At 34.3% G+C, this 25,782-nt stretch overlaps 1 protein-coding gene across 7 annotated transcripts in view; it reads right to left on the bottom strand.

The window, feature by feature from the left end:
- Positions 1–25,782, bottom strand: part of DMD (dystrophin) — a 1,304,666-nt gene that overhangs the window by 796,878 nt on the left and 482,006 nt on the right. For all 7 annotated transcript variants that reach the window (XM_087759563.1, XM_087759562.1, XM_087759568.1 and 4 more), the window contains 3 exons: positions 9,617–9,805; positions 9,099–9,280; positions 1,954–2,104 (listed from right to left, as the gene is read on the bottom strand). In XM_087759563.1, coding sequence (XP_087615689.1) covers positions 1,954–2,104; positions 9,099–9,280; positions 9,617–9,805 — 522 coding nt within the window. The remainder of the gene's footprint in view (positions 1–1,953; positions 2,105–9,098; positions 9,281–9,616; positions 9,806–25,782) is intronic.

The raw sequence follows: 25,782 nt of genomic DNA, 5'->3' as shown, positions 1-25,782 counted from the left end.
GAGGGAGACAGGATGACAACAAACCAAACATATAATCTTTGCTGAAGTCTGTTTAATTTGAAATGACCTTCGCCTTTTATATCTTCCAACTTCTGGTTCTTCCCATCAATTTCTACAACATAGTTTCTGTGATGTTGAGAGTCATGTAAGACTAAGAAAAATTATGAGGGGTGTTGGTTTTTCCTTTTTGGTTTGCTTATTTAATAATGAAGCAATAACGGTGCTATTAAAATTCCGTTGTTTTAACCCTTGTTATAGAAAATAGCTTTGCTGCATACAATATATAATAAAATTACCTGAAACTTTCACAATATGTGAAAGAATGGAAAACACCTTGTTCTTTGACTTATAAGACAAACTATACATGAACAGAATTTTAACTGAAGTTAAAAAAAAAAAACCCTTTCTTTCCACCTTATTAACTAAATTGTCTCTTGTACAGAAAATACATTTAAAAAAGTAATACACATAAATAAATAATGTTGACTAACTTGTCACACCAAAAATGAAGAGCTAGTACATGGGAGAGGTAGATTTCTGTGTGTCTTCACTCAGAATATTCAAATACAAGCTAAATACCCATTTTTCTCAATATTAGAAAGACACAGCGTAAAGAGATTGCATAAATAAAAGGATTACATTTTACATTAGTATTCAAATACAAAATGCATAGAAATAGGAAAAAGTTATTCAAGTCTTAGCACTCATGTATTCAAAATCTTTCAGGTTTCTTTCTCTAATTACCATTTCATAATTACCTGTTGTCTTTTTTTAAAAACAAAATTTAATGTCAGAATATAGGCTCATCTAGAAAACTCTCATACTGAAACGCATTGTCTCTTCACAGAGCAAGCACAGATAGCACAAATAGCAGCAGTAGGCTGAATTAGTAGAATTTGTATTCTTCTTCACTAGCACTCCTTAATCAGAATGCAGAAAAATCACCTTTAACACGGAAGTGCATCATGCAGTCTTTTGCAGCTTTTGACCTTTTTTTAAAAAAAAAACGTAAGAGCTGGTTTCAGTTCAAATTGTTTTTTTTGGGATGATCTGCCCTCTAGAACCTGAACTAGCACTGACACAGGCCATCAAGCATCAAATGTTAAAATCTCTCAAGATACTATGGAACCGAACTGCTTTGAACCACTGATGCAGAAACATTAACAGGTTATCACAGTAAATCTCCGTGACCTCACAAACCATCTCTGCTTTCTATACTTTTCTGTCTCTCTATCATCATCACCATGTGTCATGGATACATATATAAACATATTTTAAAATTTAAATTAATATGAAGCCAGACAATTTAATCCAGTAAATGAAACAAAGTTATTACATAAATTACACAGTCTCTCCCTTTTAATTCTTAATTCTTCCAATTAAAGAACTACCCTCATGGAACGTGGAAAAAATTTGGTCAAATTCTGTCTTACACTCCATTTATTAGTTCGTTATTTTTCATTAAATACATTACTAAAAGTATTTTCTACAGTTAGTAACTAGAGTCTATTTTATAGTGTTGTACTGTACAGTTACATATTCAGAGTCCCAGGAGTCCTAACAAGATTATGCAGTCTAATTATGACTACTGCATCATTGCTACTACAGCATGCAAGGAAAAAAAAGTAACATGCAAAAAGAAGAAAACACAGGTATTAAAAAAAAATCTGATATAATCTTATTGTACTGTGAAATGAAAGGATACTACAGTTGCCTCACATATTTTAGGATATTGTTTATATTTTAAAAAGAAGTAATTTATTTTTTCATATCAGGATAAAAGTCAGAGTTGTGATAAAATAACTCTACAAAAGCTTGTTAATTGTACAAAACAATCAATATTAAACCAAGATTCCATATTACTTTGCTATGTTCTAATGGCAGGAGTAGAGCTTTTAAAATGTCAAAAACTGAAATTGTTTTTTATGTCTTTGGAAGCATACCATAGCATACCTTATGCTCTTCTACTTGACGCTTTAGGTCCTCTAGATCTGGACCTAAGGGCTCCGAATCAATTTTCTTTGTCCTTTCCTCTGTTTTTGTCAGCCAGTCAGCTAACTGGGCTAGCTGCTGATTCTGCAGATCCATTAGGATTTTATGTAAACTGTAAAACAAAGAAGTAATAATTTCAATATATACATGAAAGAAAACAACAGGCAGAAATATCTGCCCTGTACTGGAAAACCTGAATTGGTTTTCATGAGGCTACATCTCAAGCCAGAATTAAAAAAAAAAAAACACTTTCAAACAGGTAACTGAAAATTTGTTGAAACAGTTTTGAATTAGGCAAACCGTTTTGAAACTTCTTTATTAGAACCTGAGTATTGCATATAATACACCGTCTGTAAAAGTTTTGCCCTCCAGTTGCATTTCTATTAGAGCTGTTTGGAAGTTCAAAATTTCTACTATCTGTTCTCTTAAAGCTTGTATTGTTAACTACAAGTACTTTGAAAAGTGCTCAGACAGATCTACTTAGCGGGCTCCCTCAAATTTAGGTTATTAAACAGAAGAGAAGATATTATTAAATTTTGAGTTATGCAATGGAGAATGCTTTGGAGAATTAAACAGGAAATACTTCAGTTTTGCCTGAACAGGGTATTTTGATAGCTCCAGAATGACCTGTCCAGAAATACATTACAAATCCTTCACTTGTCATCTTTAGAAATTCTCCAAACTTTCCTAAACAAAATATTCATCTTACCAAAAGTATTTTTAAACTAATGTGTAAACTATTGCTGAGTGATGGAATTACAAGTAGTTATTTGTATTACCCATCTTTCACATAACAATTTTTAACTTAGATTTGACAGACCAAAGTCACTGCCCTCAGTCACACTGAGCTTAGTGAAACCATTGTATGTTACAGTGTGTTACTTGTATCTCAAGCACAACTGTTGCAGCAAAAAGTTAGTTAACTACTTTCAGAACTCAACTTGGAGGTTGAAAATCCAAGTTGAACTTTCAGACTGGAGAAAACTGCCATTTAAAAAGACAGCACGGTCCTAACTCAACTCTACTGGTTTCTCTGTTGGCTTCCTGAAAATGTAGCCCAAAATAGAAAGCTATTGTAAATTTTGTCTCTCTCTGACCAACAGCACCTAGAAGTGTGCAACTTCACACTGACATTTCCCCCCACAAGAGTATTTTAAATGAACAAAACATATCTGTGTTTTCTTCCACAGCACCTGAAGAACTGCAGACTGGCAGAAGTGCGATGTGAGTACACTGTTCCAGAGAAGTGCAAGAGGTCTTGTCCATGACCACGTAGGCAACTTAAGAAATGCTTACACAAATCCAAACATGCAGCTTTCTGTCACAGTTTCAAGGTATGCTCAAGTAAAGCAAGTACTTCTGAGTTTGTCCAAACAATTTTGGATTTTCCCAAGACAGTTTAAACAAACTCAGAAGTGTATAATTTTGAAAGTCCATGTCTAAATATGTCCAAAATAAGCATCATTCTGTATTTTCCCAGACACACCTAATAGTTTTCCAGCTGATCACCACAGAAGATTGCATTGAACATGTAGATAATTACTTTTTGGTATACATTCAAATTCTTCTGAACTACCAAGATTTACTATCTGTCAACATCATGCAGATGTAATATGTGAAATCCCATATCTTATTTGTAGCCTGTTCATATTTTAAGGCATATATCTGAAACTTCAGCACTTCTGTTGTTGGTTATTTCTTTTATTTCCTATCTTTTAAAAAAAAAAAAAAATCCTTCCACTTTTGAATCTTCTCAAAATGAGCATTTGGTCTCTGATGAAATATTTATATAATTATTATTTGCTATTTATATAGTTAAGTACTGTATACACAGTATTAACTCATATTGTAAAAAGAAACCGTTAAGTTTCCAGTGCTATTTGATGCTTTCTTCATATGTATCTCAGTTAGCTCATACTCCATTCTTAGATACTATTCCTCAGTTTATCAGCAGTCCTTGGGATCACCTATAAATTTAGGAATGCAAAATACTCTGAATCCCGTGTATATACTAACTGTCACATTTTACACTCAAGGGCAGAGCTGCCTTTTACAAGGACCTAGACAGGCTGGAGGGACAGGCCAAGGGCAACCTTACGACATTCAACAAGGACAAACGCAAAGTCCTGCACCTGAGAAGGAAGAACTGCTGGAATGATACAGGCTGGAGACTGACTGGCTGATGGAATTGCAGCACTAAATCTAACTAAACCTCCAACACTCTGCTATTGTCTTTCTGTCCCTGAAATGGCTTTTTTTTTAAAAAAGAACAGGGCATTAGATGAAAGGCCTTCTCAAAATAAACTTTAACATGTTTATGCAAGTAATAAATATAGTATTGGTAAATCTTTGTTAAATAAGGATCCATTTTTTTAGTCGAACAGAAGTTTAACCAGATAACACAAACACATAGACTTCAAATACCCCAAAAGTAACAGGCAACGAGGATGAATGAGGTATTTTCAAACAGGGGTGCAAAAGGAATTATTAAAAAATTGGATATTTTAATCATAATGGGTATTTTAATAATGAAAACTTAGCTGTTACAAAAAGAAGCTGTTTGTACTTTTTTTTTTTTTCCTTAGGGAAGCCAACAACACTAATCATTTATCTCAGGATTATCACTTGCATCTGGATAGAATAAAAAAAAAAAAAAGTTGGCTGAGGACTTCTGAAATAGAAATTATCAAGTGGTATTAGTAACTATAGGAAGACAAGCCAAAACAGTTTCTTGAAACAAGAGTGGTAATGAAGAGAAGATGTGGAAGGCAGTCTGGGAAACAAAGAAAGAGTGCAAGCGGTGACCAAAGGAATCCTGAGGAGTACATGGACATGAAGCGTATTTTCTAGTGCAGAGCAGCAGATATAGAAAAGCGGAGAAACTGCAGGCAAACACCGAGATGAGATAACTTTACAGAAATAAAGACTTGCAAACACATTTTTAAAAATTAAAAGTTTGTTTTGAAATAATGTTTTAGTGACACCTATTTCTTGAATGACTCCAGTTGGTAGCTCTTGGAAAGAAATGACCACAGAAAACAAATCACAGGAACAACTATAAGCAGGAACTGAAACTTCAACTTGAGGCATTGGGGGAAAAAAAAAAAAAAAAAAGAAAAAAAAGAATAGTTCCAAGAAATGGGAAGGGTTCCATTAATCCAAATTGCTAAGTGGTAGATATCAAACAGTAATGTTTTCCTGTATTATCTCTCTCAAGATTTTTTTCCTAAGAACAGAGCGTCATGGATCTTCATGATGTACGATGATTTCAGGTTCTTTTTACTGGAAATCGTGTCTTAATTATTGATCAAAATGACCAGAAGATACATGTAATGTCTTTTCCATTCTAATCTCTCTCTTTCTTTATGGATAGAGTACAGGAAGCTGTTAACATGCTTTATTATAACCCATGGCTCACAAGGGATTAGCTATCTCAGATCTAATTCAGTCCTTCTTCACTTTCAAGTGTATATTTTATTGTCTTACATGATGTTCTAAACCAAGGTATTATAAATATTAAATACAATGCTTCATCCTAAAGATAATTTTTTTAGTGATAAATGAAACAAATGGTATAGAAAACCTGCTAACATAAAGAGAATTTAAGAAAACCAAGATATGATTAAATAAATACTTATTATATAGAATATTGATATTATTCTGAAGCAAGGAGAATCAACTTGAAAATGAAATAAATACAGAAAATAATTTAATCACGGTTGATTCTCTAAGCAGAAGAATGTTTCTTGTTTCTTACCATTCTCCAGCTACTTTCTGGTTTTCAAGTTACTTCTATAAATATCCGATAGAGGTTTTAGTACGTATTTATATACCTCGGAAGATTATAATAATCTTTGTTCATGGTATAGCCTTCTTAAGTTTCAAATACAAAATACTTTTCCATTGAATTGAATGTGTTTTAATAGTTGTGGAATTCTCCTTAAAGTGGTAAATTGCATTAAGTTTTCCTCTCCAGTGATTCATTTATCACTCTGAGATGCTTTACTATAAAGAATCCTATTTGGGGAAGGGCAGGAGGAAGAAATGAAAAAACAGGCTGTTTTCCTTCAGCATGCTAATGTATTGCTTCCTAGAAGAGTGAAATACTTTCAATACATAGTGAATACATGGAAAATCCAATTTGGGCTGCTTTTACACAATGGCATTGCTCTGTTCCAAACTTCCTCTGATATTCTGACCTCCTAAATCACTTTTCATTAGACCTTTTCACTTTTATGGTACCCTTTATCAGTATATGTCTCCTCTCTTTGTTGATTGCTTGCCTTTGTTCCCCCTGTGCTGTGAAGTGTGGCACCTCTTTTTACATTTCCTGTTACCATTGTAACAGAGGATAGACAGCCTTGCTGTTCTCATCTTCACAAAAACATCTCTGTTTGGATAAACATGTCACTGTTGCCTTAACGACTAGGTTACAGCAATGGGCTCAGAAGATTACGCTTTAAACTGAAGTAGAAGATAGATCCTGAGAGTTTAAATTGCGTATAATAACCCAGAAATATATTACATTGTGATATGAAAGCTGTTCATAATGCTCCAGCTGGTGTTTGAAACACAGGGGTTTGACCCAAGAGGTCAAAATTAGCCATATCTAAGTACACCACTCGTGAGAAATTTTCTCTTGCCCTAACCCAAATTTAATTGAATTTATCACAGAATTTTTTGTATAAGAAATTAAATAGTAGCACAACATTCTCTGTGAAGCCCTTATCACCTTATGTCTTCCACTGATTTCATATTACCCGAATATGACATGCTTCAGAAGATACTATACCATTCAGTTCCCCAAGCAGTGACCTACAGCTGCATCTGGCAGACAAGTTTAACAATTGGTGTTAAACGACATTCTAGTAGACACAGTACCACTCATAGAGGTGAGGTTGCCACCTGCATGTGTTAATTTAAATGAAAATAAATATGGCAAATAAAAACTGCCTACAGTAAAGTATCGTGGAGTCTTCTCTCTAAGAAAATAATAAAACTGGAGGAAGTTCGGTTGAAACATCTGAAACCCATCAACAATTTTATAGACTGTCAAAGAAAGATATACGAAAGAAAACAATTTCCATACTCAGTAGCAAGCTGAAAAGAAAACAAATATTTGGAATTACTAAGAACACGTTGCAAAAAAAAGACCAATGTTATGCGATTGTTGAAAATCATCGTTTGCCCTTTAATATTGTGGGCAATTCTGGTCCCCTCAACTCGAAAAAGATAAGGTAGAACTGGAAAAAGCTCAAAGAAGAGCAAGATGAATAACCAGAGATATATATTTATGAAGAGAGTGAGGAAAGATATACGTTGTTGACCCTTACTTGTAACACAGTAACCACAGGGAATCACTTAAGCTACCAGTGACAAACAAAGAAAAAGAAGCTGGTCCTCAAAAAAGTAGCATTCGTACTGGATAAGAGGCGTGTAGAATTCACTGCCAAGGGATGTCATGGGGTGCTAACAGGTCCAAGGGGATATTGAATAAATAAATAGAAGAAAAAACAAATCAATGGCAAGTTACCAAATACACAAAACTGCTTCCATCTCAGGAAGTCACCTCAGCTGAAAACAACTCCAGGTCAGGAGAGTTCTACGGAGAACTTCATAACCTGAGACATGCAGTATTAGGTCAGGGCAATGATCCATACAGCCCAATATTTGGTCTCCAGATCAATGGGCCCATGCAGCCCAATATTTGATCTCCCTCAATGGCAAAAGGCGATGAGAAGATGCTGCTTCGGGAGATCATGTATCTCCCCTAAAGCTTATCTTTTCTTGTTCTGTTACAGTCAGGATGCTGGGCTAGGCCATTGGCCTCACTATTAGAGATATTCAGCTTTTACTAAAATCGTATTCATAAAAGGAGTCACCCTCCAGCTATACTGAAGGAATAGACAGAAGAGTTTCTCAGTTAGTACATGTACATTGGGATTTTCTGAGTGAAAAATTAAGACCTCAGCATAAAGATTTTAATGAAGTCTACTTAGTTCGAAATCCTTAAAAATCCACCAGGGATCTCAGATTCAGGTTGTTTGCCACTGCATTTATTTAGTTTTACTGTAGAAAACAGCTATATTCTTCAGTAATTAATACTGCTTGGCTATAAACAAGCTCCTAGTGACAATCAATTAATTTTAAAATTTACACTGGGTTTGACTGTAGCATGATAGTTAGTAATCTTCACCATTGATTCCCTTTACAGAAAGGCCGGTAGGCATACAAAATTACTCATGACAAAGTAAGACTCAGTCACATGAGTTTGAAATGGAGTTATTATATCAGACTGGGATTAAAAGTATCCACATAAAATGAAAAAAGTAGAGAGACTAAGAAAAAGAAATGTGAAATATCAGGTAAGTAACAGACATTTTCTTAAGATAAGGAAGGCAATTCACACAAAAAACACCTTCAATGACTTTTCTGGTTTAACCACTCCGTATTCTGCAAAACAAATTACTCCACTGTGGCACAATCACAAGCTCTTACCTTTATGAGGTTTCTTATACTAGATAGCACTATGTAAATCAAAATTTCAAAATAACACAGAGAAATCTTAAAAATGTTTCAAAGACTAATGTAACTAATTAACAGATTGTTTTTCTACTTTTAATTGTATTTCTACTTTAAGCTATAGGACTTGCCCTTTTTTCAGTAATGTAATTTATCCTCAGATAAAACCATGACAATACTTCCTGGAAAGCTAAGCTCCCACTTACTATTTTTATGGGATCAAGTTTTATGGGTCTTAAAGATTTGTTTCCCTTTTCCTTTTGTATCTCAGCAAAGATTCTCTCCTTTGTACCTAAATATTGTGTGATACTTGTTGAAACAATCAGAAAAAAGTGAGGTAGGTTATATAAATTTTGGTTAAAATGTTATTAGTGTCTAAGTTGTTGATAGCTGCTGATCCATGCAGCTTCCAGTCTCAAAACAACATGCAAGCTTAAGTCACCACACATCACATTTCAGGTTAAAAAAGGTCTGAGATGGAGTTTTGTTCACAGCAAAGTGAAAGAAAATCCCAACCGTTAGTCAAGTTTATGATTGTTTCAGTCAAACTCCATATATATTATTTTACCTGACATTTGACTTACTTGCTTTGTTTTTCCATACTTGCTACCCTGAGACTTTCCCATCGAGAATTAAGTAGATTCATTTGTTCTTGGATTTCATTCTCTTCATCATCTGAAAGTTTTCCAATTGTTAGAAGTTGACTTCCAACTTGCAAAACATTGCCAACACGTCCTTGGTGAGCTGTTAATTCCATCATAAAACCCTGACAATAAAAATAAAATCCAGTTTTAAGTCTGATTCTTTGGAAGGAAAGAGCAGACTTTGGAGAAGTATCTTCAATTCCACCATTTTCCAAACCTGATTTTCAACTTCGCTTTTTATTTTTTTAACCGCTCCCCAAACCTTATAATACAAAACAGAAATAAACACTTCCACTTTTTGCATAGGGCGCAGTCTCTACATTTAAATTCTCCAAATTAAAATTAAAAACAAGCAAAGGGAATAAACTAAACTAGAAATATCTTTCTGTTATATTTTTGACCTTATTATGGGATACAAGCAGATAAATGCCTACTGAAAGGTTAGTATAAATATATACCTCATGGGTGTGAAATTGTTCTTTAACAACTTCTACATCATTGGATATATCTCCTTGTGCTTGTAATGCATCTTCAGCAGAGAGAAGCCATGTGAGTACTTCTTCTAAAGCAGTTTGGTAGCTTTCAAGATCCATTTCAGACCCCATCCGCATGGTGCTAAATGTCTTTTCTTCAACAGTTTCTAAAAACTGATAAAAATCAAAATTTTAAGAGTAATGCAAATAGCACCTGCTCAGACAGTTCTACAAAGGAATAAATAGAATGTCATTGTCTTGTATAAAAAACGAGCTTTTTATAAAACAAAAAAATATCAGATGGCTAATGTGTGGAAGTACTTATTAGTATAAAATCAGTTAATTGACCAAGATCAGATAAGATTGAGGGAAATAAAAAACAATCTCGGATTAAATTAGATATTTTATACTAGAATTCAAAATTCCTAGCAACTATTCTGAATAGTGACAGTATCTAAATTACACCTGTAGAATGCTGTTATAATTGTTTTTCAATAAATAGTCTGATTTTTCATTTCTAGTTTATTGTTTCTTATTTAAGTATTTTCTCTTGGAAATGAGACAGAAATTTATTTCCCACAGTACCTAGTAAAATTATATCATCAAAAAAGCAGTAAGTCACATGCTGACATTGCAGAGAATCTATGGAAAAGAGAATATAAAGAAGAAAAATAACCCTTTATGCTACATGCAATACTAGGCTTGAGAAATCCATAGACACCCATTTTTTTAAAACTGTTCTAGGAAGTTGAAAAAGCTCAGAAATGTCATGCTAAATCGTACCTTTTTAAAAACAAAAAAAAAGTGCATCGCTGTTGATTTCTCTTTCCCACAAAGGCCACCTTTATATTTATACTTTAGAAGCCAGGTGACTCTTACAAGCACAGAATTCACACTTACACTCTACTGCTTAAAGTCAAGAGAAATCAATAACAAGTATTTACAGATTAGTATAACAGTAGAAGACTACAACAAAACAGAAGCAAGAAATACGGGTTTGCTACAGAAGATGTCATTCCATAAATTTTTCAAAATTTCTGGAGAAGTTTAGTTACTTTGCTAGCAAGTTAGTACAAAACCAGTTTACATTAAAATATGCTTATGCTTTTATAAAAAAATGATACCAAGACACTTAATGTTTTTATACTTAGCAGAAATTGTCTCTACTGACATACTTGTGCCAATAAAACACTCAAAGCAGCGTCTAAAGCCTTTCACTGTAGTTTAGGACAGAAAGTCAAAGTTTATCACTGGAAAGCAGGAAGTGTAATGAATGTAATGTGATCACTTAAAAGGAAATCTTCAGTCTTCACCTTCACAACAAATTCATTCTGAACTGTAAAGAGCTAATAATCACATACACTTCATGTGAATCCGTCTGTCATATGTGTGTTAGGCCAATTAAAACACCAGTCATAACTTCATCACCACATATGCTTGAAAAACAAGGTTCAGTAAATAAATCTGCATCAGAAAAGCAGGCTTCAAAATCTGATGAACTCAATAGTTTGGTTTTTTCATTTAAAGAAAGTACTACCTTACAGGAATATAAACAATGACGTACAGAAAACGTTCAACATATATTCCTGCTGCACAAATTAATATTTGAATTGTGTGTAACTCTGGATTTTAAGCACTATACAATGTAGTAAGACATTACACCCAACCACGTTACATTTCTGCAGCAAGACAGTTTTTTTGTGGTATACAGTCTACTGTGGAAAGGGATAACTTTATAATTGCTTTTGCATATGCAATGATTTTTTCCTTTCTATAACAATACTGCACAGAGTATACCCACATCTGATACGCTGGAGGAAAAAATTATGCTATAACAGCTGAGTGAGACTAGGGATATCATGTTTGCAGAGATCTGAGATGGTCTTTATCAGCTATTTGTTTGAAAAGTCTCCATCCAAAAATCCCTCTTTCTCTAAATCCAATACAGAATATCGTCTTGTGTAGAACGAGTGTTTAACAAAGCACCCCCTAACAACTCTTCTTCTGAGGAATGACTACTCAGTATAATTTTCTCTAGTCATGTTGACCAGCATTTTCACTGCTTTCTCATGCTATCACAAGTATTATATGAATTGCATTGAAAAAATCTTGGACTCATGACCTTCAATGGCAAAATGGTGCTGCTAACTTCTGCACCATTGTAATAACTGTCGAAGAAATGTAAAGACAAGCAAACACACTAACATAAATGGAAACCAAAACAGTTACTTATGTTCTCATTCAAAAAATGGCCATTTTCTGACAGAAGGAAATCAGAAAAGGGCTAGAGCAAGTGTAACCAAAGGACTTTGCAGAACAGTGTCAGTAAATCTTATATTTAGTAGAAGGACGAAACAACTTTTCCACCTTCCCTCACATCTTACAGCACCACTACCAGCAGAGAGCTGGGATCAGTCATGAGGTAACAAAGCAGAGGAACGTGACAAAGCAGAGGAATGGATATCTGCTGTGCTTCAAGTATAAATACTGTTTTTTTTTTTTTAAAAAAAAGAAAATATTCATTTATGGATAGTACAATTGTATAGTTCTCAACTGCTGAGGCCTAATCAAGTCACTAGATCATTATGCCTTCTCTTTCCTCATGCATTTTGGGGAAAAGAAAAATTAAAATTAAGAGAATAATCATCAGAAGCTGAAATAGTGGTAGCATCTTGTCTAGAGTGCGTTGAGCATGCAGAGTGTTTGCGTTCAGATTTGACAGTGACATATGCAGGGACCCCCTGGGATTGTCAAATGAATTAAAACAAATCATCCTCACTGATTTCATGGATAAAATCAAACCATAGTTACACGCTTTCAAAACTGCTAAATTTCCTTCTGCATCTTTAAGCACAGTCTCTGTTAACAAGCCAGAGCAAAGCAATAGCCACCTTGATCTGAATCTACTTAAGTGGAGAATATTCACATTATAAGAAGTCTATAAGCATAAAAACCATGCCTCAGAGTCAACAGTTGGTTTTGACTTGACAAAATACATGTATTTTAAAATCCACTCTTATACTGTAGCTTCATTACTTCCATCAGTGCTGTTAGCTCTTTAAAAGATAACTGTACATCCTGGCTCATCCTGCACATGGAATGAAAAACAACTACTCAGATCAGCAGAAATTCACTGTTGGCTCAGCTGTAAATGGAACATCAAACACTAAGTTAAATATTCACACCCGGAAGTGGACAACTACTGATCTAATGCCTATGCAACGTACTTTGAATCAAAAAACAAAAACAAACAAAAAAGTGTCTCAAAGTAATATTAATCTATATGAAGATTATTCATCCCATAATACCAACCAAATTTAAGTATGCAGATGCTACAGCACCAAGAATAATCCACACTGAAATAATCCATATAACACAAACAACAATGAAAACCCAATTTTATAAATCATAATGTTAGATAAATCCATTTTAAAAAAAACCTCAAACAACCAAACAATGCAAAACCAGCACCTTCTGTGAGCGTCCTTATTTCTGAATTTATATGAAATCTTTTCAGAATTCCTAAAATACTGAGAAAAAAAATAGAATTTTAAGGTATTGAATATACTACATTGAGAAAAAAGACAGAGTTATTAACAGAGACATCTAATATAAGTTGTGATGGCTGTTTCTAACCATAATTTTTAAGAGAATGAAAAACAATCAGGATGTGCTGAAGCTAAATTGTTATAGACATATATTGCTAGGAAGGCTATACTTAGGAGCAAAGCTGCTTAAATATGCATGCAGTTTTATTCTTGAATCAAAAACTATTCCTAATAAAATACTTAATGATTATGCAACACAAAGTTGATTGGGTGCAGTCAAAGCAAAACATTTACAGAGAGTAATATAGTGAATAACAATGCACGCACAATGACACCGATGTTAAGGGGAAAGATGACATGAAAAATTCAGATGTTTGATGAAGACAGCATCATATCTAGCTAGGAATCAGTCAGTCAGTCAGCTCACAGACTATTTTGAAAAATGACCAGTCATTTTTTGCATGGAAAATAGTCCTGGTTGCTATTACGGACCGACATAGAAGGAAGAAAATTCTGTGGACCCATATGTTGTCCTCTAGAATATGCCTGGCAGCTGTATGAATTAATTTGCAGAGTCTAAACCACAAGCTTGCAGCTGTTTCAGAGTAAGAAAGTGAGGGAGGAAGTGTTCCTCACCTACTATTGCATTATGTTACTAAAGGGAGGAGAAGGATTGGACATGTGTTAGAAAATTGTCCAAGAATGTTTCTATTAGTTCATAAAGACGGCTTCTGAGTTTTAGAAACTACTTGAGCAGTTTTAGAAAGTAGTTTTGCAGTGAAGATTTAGGGTTCATTCCAGCACTCTTATTTACATTATGTATTTTCTTCCCTCAGAAACTGCTTGTCTCACTGTAAAAGATGTGGAATCTGGCTCTAGACTTTTAGAGCTTTAGAACTCAGAGACATAAAATTTTAAAGAAACATTTTTTTTAGTAAAGGCAAATTTAAGTCCAGAGTAGTTTTCTCAATTTGAAAATTCCTTTTGCAGGATTGCAGCCTCAGAAAGTAGCACACATTATTCACCCTTTAACCATGCCTCCTACCAGGTGAGACTGATACCACTGCTTATTCTTTCAGTTCCTCCAAGTTTCTCATTACAAAAGCACATTTTGTGTGTCTTTAAAACTGCCAAATTATAACTGTCAAAATGTTAAATGCCAAAATGTTCTTTGCAATAATCAAGACTGTTTCCTCAACAAATAACGTCACACAGAATAGTTTGGTCATTTCTGGTAATAAAAGAAGATGCATTGGTCAGACTTTGTTATTATAACGTTAACTACTTCCTTGTTCTAAATGAGGCTGGCATTTTCATTTTATTAAGGATTTCAAAACTGCCTTTTTGAAGGAAAACATCTTGGATCAGGAAGATGCTTTTTTTTTTTTTGCCATTCATACAAAAATCCACCCATGTTTGGCCTTATAAATCTGAAAAAATGCAGGTTTTGCTTTCTCAGTTGAGAGAACCTACATTTTTAGTACCTGATTTTCTCCGTGGTTCCACTTGTATTGCAGATGTTTCCAACTGGATGAATTGGCCAGTCCTTGCAATTGCAGTTTTGAGATGCAGTAGATTATCAGCTTATTCAAAGTCAATAGACTTTAGGCTATGTGCATGTTGAGGTGAAAAAAAGCCAGAGCCAGGCAGCATGAATGAAAGTATATTACAAAGGAAAGAAAATGCTGGAACTATTGACAGGAAAGGTTAAAGGAAAATTAATCTCTTCAACTACTCTATTAGGTGTAGTTGGTACAAATAAATACTGAAAAAGACAAATAAAGACTTTATTGGCATTAAAGGAAAATTTTGCACCTTGGGATTCAGAATGTGGAAGTTGGCTGAAGTCAACTGAAAGCAAGTGAAAAAAATGGAACCTATTGGGTTGGGAAAAAGACTAAGCCTAGGAACTGAGAGGACAGGTAAGATAGTATTAAGAGTTAAGAGACAGGAACCAAGGCTGCCAGCTACCTGGAATGATTGAATTTTCTAACAATTTAAAAACTGTTTCATTTTACATACATGGTCAAGTAAGCCAGTGATTCGCAAAAAGATTTTCTACTTAGCTTGCTTTCTTCAACACACTTGTACTTGGGAAAAATATCAAAGCAGGTTTTGGTTAGTAGCTGCTTGACCCTTTTTTCCCACAAAGCTTATCAAAACATCCTGGTTTTATTAACTCTCTAGGGAAATTTGTCAACCTACGTTTACTTAAGGGTTTTAATTATATTGAGGTTTTTGTTCTGACTATATAATGTATTGCTGTTTGATGTATTACTGATGACAAGACACACAGTACTTGCCTCTCTAAGGAAGGCACTTCCCATTGAAGCAGTTAAGAATCATGGCTCCAAACAGTAATACGACTTGACGTGGATCTGTTAAATCAACTGATTGTGACTGAACAGAATTACTTTCACCATACGCCTACAATAAAATTATGATTTCTTCTTGTTGAAATGCCTAGTCTACCCACCATTCTTCAACCCTTCCCTTTTCTGGTCCAAGAACAAGGCACATTCTAAGGGAACGTATATTTCAGGTGCTGTCATGTCACATAGCAGGCTGTGAGGTCATTTGGTCTCTACGTAACACATAAATAAGAGTACATCTCACATAAAGAAAGATGAAATTTTCACCCTAGGATAAATTTTCAGTATTAACTAATGACCCTTCAGAGAACTCTCCAATAGTAAATGGTAACAGGGTCCTGAATGTATACCACAGATCAAGAAGCCTGGGGTCTGTTCCCCGTAGTGCTACCAACAAGGTAATTCCACATCAACAGATTCAGCTCCCTTGACAAATGTCTATTGTATTTTATACTGTCATGTACATAAAAAAAGAAAAAGGTAATTCTATCCATTGATGATGATCAGTCCACTTTAAAATTTGAATTGTGATCACAGTATCATGCAGTAGCATGAAAAATGTTCAAGATGGAAGAGATAATATAGAGTCATGTTTATTTAATTTTTAAAATGTAAATTCTAAATGTAATAAGACTTAAGTAACAGCCACTTTAAAGTACACTGTTCCGACAAGGACCTTTTAAATGTTCTGTGTTTTTAATTAAATTGTATTCTAAAAATCTCCATGAGCAGAAAAGCCATTAAATGTATAAACAGAAAAACGGGATGGAGACAGATGAATTATGTCTTAGACAAAAGAAATGCAAATGGATTATCAAAAAAAGTACTGAATTATTTCTTTAGCATGTCATACAGGGGACTGAGAAACAAACACAGACTTTATTCCTTTTCTATCTGGCAACAGACAGACAAATGGAGAAACACAGACATCAAAATCTGTTTTGCTAAAATATAACTGGAGATTTCAAGAGTAAAAAGTTAAACAAAAACAAAAATCAAGCTTTTTTTCATTTTCATATGCACTTCATTATGAATTCTACAGTCTGATAGTTCAAAAAACTATGAAAATGTGTATTTATGGCTCCATCGTTCTGGAAAGAAAAGTAGCGTTCTCTTTTCAGTGTCCTGTTTAGTTGTTGCTCTCTCTTCCTTTCCTTTGTTTTATATTCTCTCTCTCTTCTGCTATTGCTGTAAGCAAAATCAGTGTTATCCCACAGCATCTTTTATTTTGATTATGTCACTTCATCTGACTGATTAGCATATTCTCTCTCCTCACTGACTTTATGAGAAACTGTTTCTCCTACCTGCACCTAACAGAAGAGTAACTTTGACAGTTCCTATCAGTTGCACATGCATATACTTGTTCCCTTCTTCCTTATTACCTTCACTAAGCTTCACATTTTCTTCAGTATTTCAAGTATTCAAATTTTTTATTCACTCTGTAAGACTTTTGTTACTCACGCTACCAAGATAGTGTTCCTTTTTCTACTGTCACTTTATCTGAGGGCTAATTTCTGCCAGAGCAACACGCCTTTTCTTTTCCAGTGAAATGTGCTTTTCCTGTATGTCTGAAAATTATTTCTTAGGCCTGTTCCCATACTGTTTCAAAGTCTTCTTTAAACTAATTCACAATGATTTCTTTAACAACCTTTATCCTCTCACCCCAAACAACGCTCAAACCAGTTTTATAGCTATCATGTTTATCCCTATGCACCACAGTATAAAGGAAAGGATTTTGCAAGCTCTCTGCATAGGCAACTCCTACTTGTAGGGAAGAATGTCTTGCTACACAAAGGACTAAAGGTGCACCTGTGCAGTCAGGACCAGGCAGCTATAGGGTTGCTCTGCTCACATGTGAGCCACACACCAACATTGGTCTGACTATATGTGAAAGACATTAGCTGCATGTTTACTTTTTTGACTATTCTATTAAATTGCATTATGAAGACTGGCTGGGCTATGTGGAACACCCTTGGATGAAGGGACATTATTTCTGTCTGATGAGTCACTGAGCCTGCTTGCAGACAGAAAGTTCTTTAGACAGCTCAGTGTGGCATGTGCTAGAGTAACAGCACAGATCGTGGAGCCAGACAAGCCAAGACTCAGAGTTGAGCAACAGAAAAACTGCCCAGGAACAAGAGAATACTTGGTTTCACTTGCTGAAATGCAGAAAGCCACAGAACTGACTGAAATAAAGGGCAGAAGCAAGAACCAGCCTGCACAGGGGGAACAATTGTTCAGAATTTTTAAAATTTCTATTTCATCTTGTATAATCACTTTTTTCTATTTAGTAAGGGAAGCGTTTTTGTAATTTATTAAGAGCACAGGTGTGTGTGTTGAGCATCCCCTTACACAGGTACCTTTGGCTGGAATTAGACATTGTCAGCCTTAAGAATCTGAGCATCCTTTATAGCTATTCCAACTTTTCAAACTTTGTCTCAGCCAATACATTTGAAAAACCAAAACCCAACAGAATGATGTAAAGAAACCACATTATATTTTTCCAGCTATCTAAAGTAGTTGAGCATAAACCAAGGAATGTTATCTGTTTCATACAAGGCTTTGTTTTCTATTATTGGAAACTTTCCCTTACAGTAATCTGTTAAAAACTTTGTTGTAATTCTAAGCTATAATTCCATTATATAATGTTATACTCCCATTATATATTGCATAGGTAAAGGAAAAAAAGGCAGACTAACATCAATTCTACCATCTTTGGCCAGAAGTAACAAGCCTCTATTGCAAAGTAGAGCACAACAAACAGCAATCAACCAGCTGCAGTAACGTTGACTAAATTTTGGTAGTGGAAAATCTGAAAATAATTTCTTATTCTTTAGAATTTCTACATGTAAAGCAGTTATATAATATTGTCCTTGAGAGCTGATAAAGCTGTCTTTATTACAAAATACACAAATGCGACAGAACAACATCCTCTTTTTGCCTATAGTTCATTTGATAGCTACTGTCTGGAACTTTTCTAAGTCCTGTTTTGGCTAGGGGAATTACAGCTTAATTAAAAAAGAATAAAAAGAGGTCAAATGCTGCAGCCTCCCAGCAGTCTATAAGAGGCCTTACCAAAATTACCACTGCAAACACATCAGTAACTCAACACATCAGCAAATCAACATAGTGTTTTGTTTAATTAGAGGAATAATATAGTCCACCGTATGGTACTTCCTAGAGCTATCACTACTGTTCTTGGTTATCAAGTTCCCCAAAAAATGGAATTTGGTAGTATTAACATTAACCTGCTCAGAGAGATAACTGAAGGCTCATGAAATGATAATGCTGAGGACAGCAGCGATCCACATCTGCATTTGCAGAATCGGAATACAGGAAAAAGAATCATGATTTGAAAGAAAAAACATTGCCGCTGCTCTGAAATAGTGGGTTTTTTTCACACCATGTGTCCTTGGAGACAACTATTCACTTACATTCAGTGATGAACTGCTATAAAAAAGCAGCAGAAATCAAGAAAGAGGCCCACTCGATAAATTTGATCTTAATTAACTGTTGGAATAAAGGGATACCAGTTAACAAATGAAATGACATACAGGAAGAATATTCCCTGCCGGTAGAAAATCGCCTTGAGCATTTGGCTCAATGTCTCAGAAGGGATGGTGAGGAAAAAGTTATATAAAAAGCTATGAAGGAGCAGAAATACAACAATATCAATAGCCAAAAAAAGTTCATTCAGTGCACAGAATGGGCAGCATTCAATAAAGGTCTATTTAATATTGTATTTCACTGTTATTGTTCAGTGTGCAAAGCTAAATCCTTGTCTCATTGAACTTTTTTTTTCAATACTCAATAGGGGGTTTTTGTGGTTTCCCCCCACTCCAATAGCCCCAACATTTCAGCAGCATTCACATATTCCCTCTATTTTACATGTGTTGGAATGAAAGACAAAATATACAATAGTTCAAGGCAACTGATTCATGATGTATAAGGCCCGATTTCTCAGGGTCCTATATAATAATTTAGCTCAAAGTATATTTCCCAGTGAATCCAGTTGTATCCACGTGCTCAGTGCTTCATTGGTTTAGACCTCAGCATCTCACATAACACACCCAGACCTCAGGAACATTTATGAAAGATTACTTTGCTCAGAGGGAACCCTGTAATTGAGGTAAAGAATATTTCTGAGCAGTGCTCAACTGTTTTAATCATGGAACTGTCTTTCTGCAATCCCCTGCTCCTTAACATCTTTCACAAAAGTGTTCAGCTGCAGTGCTGACCTATGGAAAATGAGATACGCAAAAGGTTAGTAGAGCTATGCAACAGGCAGGGAAGAGAGAAAGGAAAAGATGCGTAGCAGTAGCTGAATTGCTTCTCTCTCTCTCCTCATCCATACAGTCGTGGGCAATTCAGGAAGACCTTGAGATACCCTCTCTCTACCTTCTAACTTCTGCAGTAAACAAATCAGTGTTCACAAAAGCAAAAGTCTCCTTTATCACACAGTCCAGACTTCCTTTTACAACAGGCTCATCCAGTTTACTGACGGGTACAAGGATACCAATTCTGTAATTAAAAGCTCTGTCATAATATATCTACGTAAGACACTGAATTTACAATATTCCATGCAACCTGTATTTCTGTTTCTCTACTTCCAGGCAGTTAACCTTAATAATACTCCTTTAACAGAGGGCAAACCTGCTTTGTGTGTCTGATTTCCATGGATTTTTTTTCTTTTTTTTTTTTTTTTTAAAAAGTAAACTTTTGTAAGAGGAATCCCATCCCTTGGCAGTGCAACATGAAATATGCAATTTGGTTTGGGAGATACTCACTGTCAGTTCAAAACAAAAATGTACAAATTCTGAACTCCACCACTGCCTCTGAAGTGGCATTTTTGAGCCAGCTACTTTAAACCATCCTTGTTGCAGATTTATCTATTCACCGTCACCAACCTTTCAGGTTAGACTCATTTTTCTTGGCAGCTAATTTTAGTTTCTACTCCTTAGGTCTCATATGTCTCTGTGTCTATAGTGTTAGCTGTTAAAATTTAAGCATACCCTGAAAGTGGGGAAATTTATGACTCTGCAGAGATTTATAACTTGGTTAAATTTGAGCCCTTTCCTGAAATAACAATTATCCCCAGGCTAATTTAAAATCCCTTGAAGAACACAGAGGTGTGAGAGCTATTCAAGAAATGGACAGTTATTTTATAATACAGACAAAACCATTCATTGCTTGTTAACGTGGTCTTCAGAAACAGATTAACTGCTTTGTCTGAAGTTTTTAATTCAACATGAGGCAAACACACCTGATCTACAATGTTTTCTCAAAACCATTACCTTTTGGTGAAGTTATGAAAAGCTCTATCATTATAAACACTATATGAATTTAAAGTAGAAAAGTTACACGGTCTCATGAACTGGTAGTAATACAAGCCTGTGTGCAATCGAGAGCTTTCCCCGGGAAAAATACTAGACTACATGCTTTTCTGAAGCATCTTGTTATATGGCTACATGCTTGTTTGCTTAATAATAAGAGAAATAAAGATAATCACAAGCTACAGAGGTAGTGAAAAAATAAGAACCAGAAATTGATAAGGTAAAGCAAAAAGTCCTACAGTATAAAAACAGAAGATAAATTAGTCTGCAACCACAAGATTTTAACATGCTTTCTTTGCAGAATTGCAACCATATTAACCTTAACATAATTGACCTGTATTCTGCATTGCATTTAGCTTTATTTTCTGTGAGTTTTAAACAGCAAATGCAACTAATTAAGAAGCATATTTTGTAAAATTCAATCCGAGCCATAACCTCAAATATATCACAGCCATAATCTATACTGTTTTCTAAAGTAAGAAAATGAAGATCATTTCTGTTTATTTTAATCACTACAACCAGCCACCAATCCTGAATGATCAAGCAGTGATCATTCTCGTCAGGATCTTCATTAAAGACCATCTAATCTTCACAATAAGAATATGTAACTCCAAAACAAACTCTTGTTATGTATTCACACAGTACAATATCAAAATGCCTTTAAAAGCATCAACAGAAAGAGCAATTAAGTATAAAGAGATACATCTACAATATGACTCTCATTTGAGAAATAAAGACTCCGGCACAACAGCCAATTAGCGGACATACTGATTAGTTTCTGTGAAGTTGAGGTTAAGGTCCTGGAGATTTCAGAGTATTCAATAGTAGGTGCTACTATAGTCGGAAGGCATTATTAAAAAAGGTCATTTTGCAAAGTCATCTAAAATCTTAAATAGTCAAATTTGCTTGAATAGGCTGAATACCCTGTTCATGGCTCTTATGTGGTTTATCCTTATTATGCTTAAACTTTTCCTAAGTATATTTTAGCTTTTATTAAAGAGGCTCTCTCTCTTCAACAGAAGCCACTTCAAAGAATATATTTTCAATTTAAAATTAAAAGCTAACAAAAAAGCTGTTGCAGAAGAGGTTCAAGTGATTTAACGCTTTTTTCAAATTCTGTAGCATGACTACCTTGCTTGTAGCTACATGCTCTGAATAATAAATTAAAAGCTGGAAATGAGATGAAATGATAAGTAATCATGCCACAATAGGGTTTTTACCTCTTCTGAATGCGCCTCAGATTTATAAATTGGGTAATAATACAGAAAAGATTAAAAATATTTTCAATAGATAATAAGAGTAGGAACTACCAAGAAGTATTTCTGGACATACTTATAAAAAACTTTCCAGACATACTTATAAAAAACTTTGATAAATGTTTACCAGACAAGCAACTGGACAGAAGAATGGGATAAAAATCCACTGAGGACTGTTAAATATAAAGACATCATCTCCAGCTCAGGAAATTTCTGAGCCACAAGTCAGTGGAGAGTAAGTGAGAATACACAGATATTTCACTACTTTTAATCAGTCATACCTCTTTTCCTATTCCTATGTATCCATTATCGTCACTGCTGGGAACAAGATACAATGATGAAAGAAAAACCTATTGCTCTGACTAATTTAAACTATTCTGCTGTCGCATAAGACTTACTACAGAGGCTCTGAAATTTATCTGGAGGTGTACAAAAGCAGAAATTAGTATATTTTTATGCTCCATACCTTAACATTAACTTGGCTATTTGTAAGAGAACCTGGAAAATTCCATCATATGGAAAACAGAAGAACTAAAGATGTCTACTTTAATATCAGTTATTCTTGCTTAAGCTATTTATTGACTGCCTTTCCCTCCCACATTTCACAATTATACTGTCAATCTGGCCATTTTTTTCCCCTCTCAAAATAAAGGAAAATGCAAAGTAGGAAAGTAAAAAATAAATAAAAGGAATTATCTTCAATAAAAATAACTGCATCTTTTTGTAATTGAAACAGAACATTGTCACTGTCATTTCAGTTAGGAACTATGGAGTAAAATATTGCATTGTGAATTCACATGCAAAACCTAACATTTTAGGGTAATAGAAGCACCTTAGGAAGCTTTCAAATCTGTTTTGTAGATAAATTTTTTTTGCAGCTATATATCTATTTGCATATGCTATTTTGAAATTTTTGGCATGAAAAATGCTTCTGACCTACAAGAGAAATATTAAACCATGATTGCTATTCTAGGGATAACATGTTTCTAGTTTATATATATATATATATATATATATATATAATGTGTGTGTGTGTATATATGTAGCATATATAATGAATTAATAGAATCCTATTATTCTCTTGCAGATATGAACTATACCCCATTTTTATTTTCAGATGATGAAACAAAGACATCCTAAAATAGTTACATACAAATATATTCTAAAGACCATTATTGTCTCATACATTTATGTTTGCAGTTCATATTAAATTATACCTCAGTTAACTGGCTAGAATATGACATGTTTATTAAGCAAAAATGTAACCGCAGCAAGGTCACTTGTGGTGATGTGACCCGAATTTACCTTCAGGTTCTCTTAGGAGGGAATTTGCTTAATTAAAATCACTACTCAGATATAATTACTAATGAGGTGGTCATGAAAGCATACTTCACAAGGAATGAGTTACAGGGTTCTAAATTCTCATTATAGAGTCAATGTACAGCTTGTGTAGTTGCTAAATTCTTTAACAGACACTAAGAATTCAAAATTTGCCAGTTTAAAAAAATACATTATATATGTACTGTTTTGTAGCCATATTCTTCTCTTCATATGCTCTTTCATCCTCAACACTTCCTTTTAATCTTCCACTTTTCACCATTCCATTTGAGATCTAGCAAAAAGTAATTTCTTAGTTCTGGAACTGCAGATCTGTTGAGGTGGTTTTTTTGTTTTGTTTTGGTTTTTTTTTTTTTTTTGTTTTTTTTAGTTACATTCTCCTAGAACTAAATTAACTATTTTAGTTCTTCAAATGAGTATCAGAATGTTGAAACAGAATCCATACATATTTTATCAGATACTTTTGCCTGACATCCCTCATGTGGCAGAAAAGAAATACAGGTACTTTACAGGTCAAATTTTGCCACGCAATATTATACTTCCCCATATCATATAGAAATGTACTCATATTTAATAAAATGTCATAACACATGATTATAAACTGAAGGTATTAAATCACACAGCCATTGCAGTAGCCACTGTACGTGTTCACAGAATGGGAACAGAGCCAGAAACAAGGCTGAACAGTGAAAAGAGAAGATAAAATTGGGAAAATTAGGAGGCTGAAGACAAATGATTTAAAATTTAGTTTAAAAGCCATCAATGTAGCAGAGAATGATTTCGAGACTGAATTTAAGAGAGACAGGAGAGCCCGGAAAAGACTGGAAGTAGCAAAACATGGTATGGCATAACAGAGAAAGTATTTACTTGGTGACACAGATACAAGAGCATTGTGATTAAGAACATGAGTAGGAATAAATGAGGTTAGAGAAATAATGAAGCTAATTTTTAAGATCACAGATATTGGAAGGAAACTGATAATTATAAGTAGATCAGAGAACGTTTTTGAAAAGGTAATCATACTGAAAAGTGCATAATGACATAAAGGGGCTGGAGTAACATACAACATATATTGTGCAGTGGAATTAATTTCTTATTCCTCACAATATTTGCAAATGTAATTCAGGTGGGAAAACCTATGCAATAACGTAGTCCTTTATTGTTATCACACCTCAGTACCTTTTAGAATGGACACAATGTTGTGGATTCTCTATTTCTTGATCCTTCTGTCAAATCCAAACTCAACAAGTTACTCCTAGTAGACTAATACTGAGCACAGGAACACTGCATTTCCCCTAATAGTTTCTACAAATAGCACACATTTCCACCAGCTTCTTTTCTGTATATATAATTAATATCAGCCTCTTTTTTATGAAATACTAGTAGTGAAAAAATAAATACAATTGAAAAAAATCACATTTTCTGTCTAAAAACCAAAACAAACTGTTTATAATTACTGTTTTATGTTGGATTGGATATTCTTAGCTTAAAGCCTTCACCCTAAGACTAAGACAAATAATCAGTTCATCATTTGCAAATTGCATTATCAACTGAAAAAAACCTTTTTTATGAATTTATCATATATACTTCTGCCTATTGATATGAAGTCTGTCATGTCTCTTAAATTGCTTTTGCTTTAAGAGACAAGGTTCTTGTCTATTAAAAAGTTATGTTCTACTGCTGCTTTCAAACATTTATAGCAGTGAAATAAGAAAATATTTTAAATTGAATTAAAACATGTGTGCCTTTTACTTCAGATAATTGAAACTAAATAGTTCCTGTTGATATGATGTACCACTACCAAAACATCTTTGTACAACTTACCAGGAAACTGAGTTCCATACAGTAACACTACCTAAAAAATTCTTCTAATATTTCAATCAGCTGCACTGTTCTGTCCAGCTAATCAAAGTAGGTGGACCACTAGTCCCATATGAAAGAGCGCAAAGCTCACACATTACATTAGTTCACTCTAAAAAAGTTAATTGCATTAGGTCACCAAGACCATACCATCGGGGGAAAAGGACAGAAAGGAAGAGAATAAATTAAATGCAACAAAAATACAAAGCCTACAAACACATAACAGTGTAGCCCTTATACTTAAGGGTCTCTAACTCTAGTGCATTTCTGCTCTGAAATTGCAAGAAGTATTTTGTCATTCAGTTCACTGGGACTACTTGAGATATAAGCTCTAGTACACTTTACACAACTGTCTTGGTTTCAAGCTGGCATAGAGTTAATTTTCTTCCTAGTAAACTGGCCAAAGGGCTATTCCATACCATATGACATCATGCTCAGCATATA

The sequence above is a fragment of the Nipponia nippon genome, unplaced genomic scaffold (genome assembly GCF_047370975.1).
Source record: "Nipponia nippon isolate SJK-2023a ecotype South Korea unplaced genomic scaffold, ASM4737097v1 scaffold_2, whole genome shotgun sequence".
In the NCBI taxonomy this organism is placed as follows: domain Eukaryota; kingdom Metazoa; phylum Chordata; class Aves; order Pelecaniformes; family Threskiornithidae; genus Nipponia; species Nipponia nippon.
The sequence above is the reverse complement of the archived record's forward strand: the minus strand, read 5'-3'. Positions and strand labels throughout refer to the sequence as shown.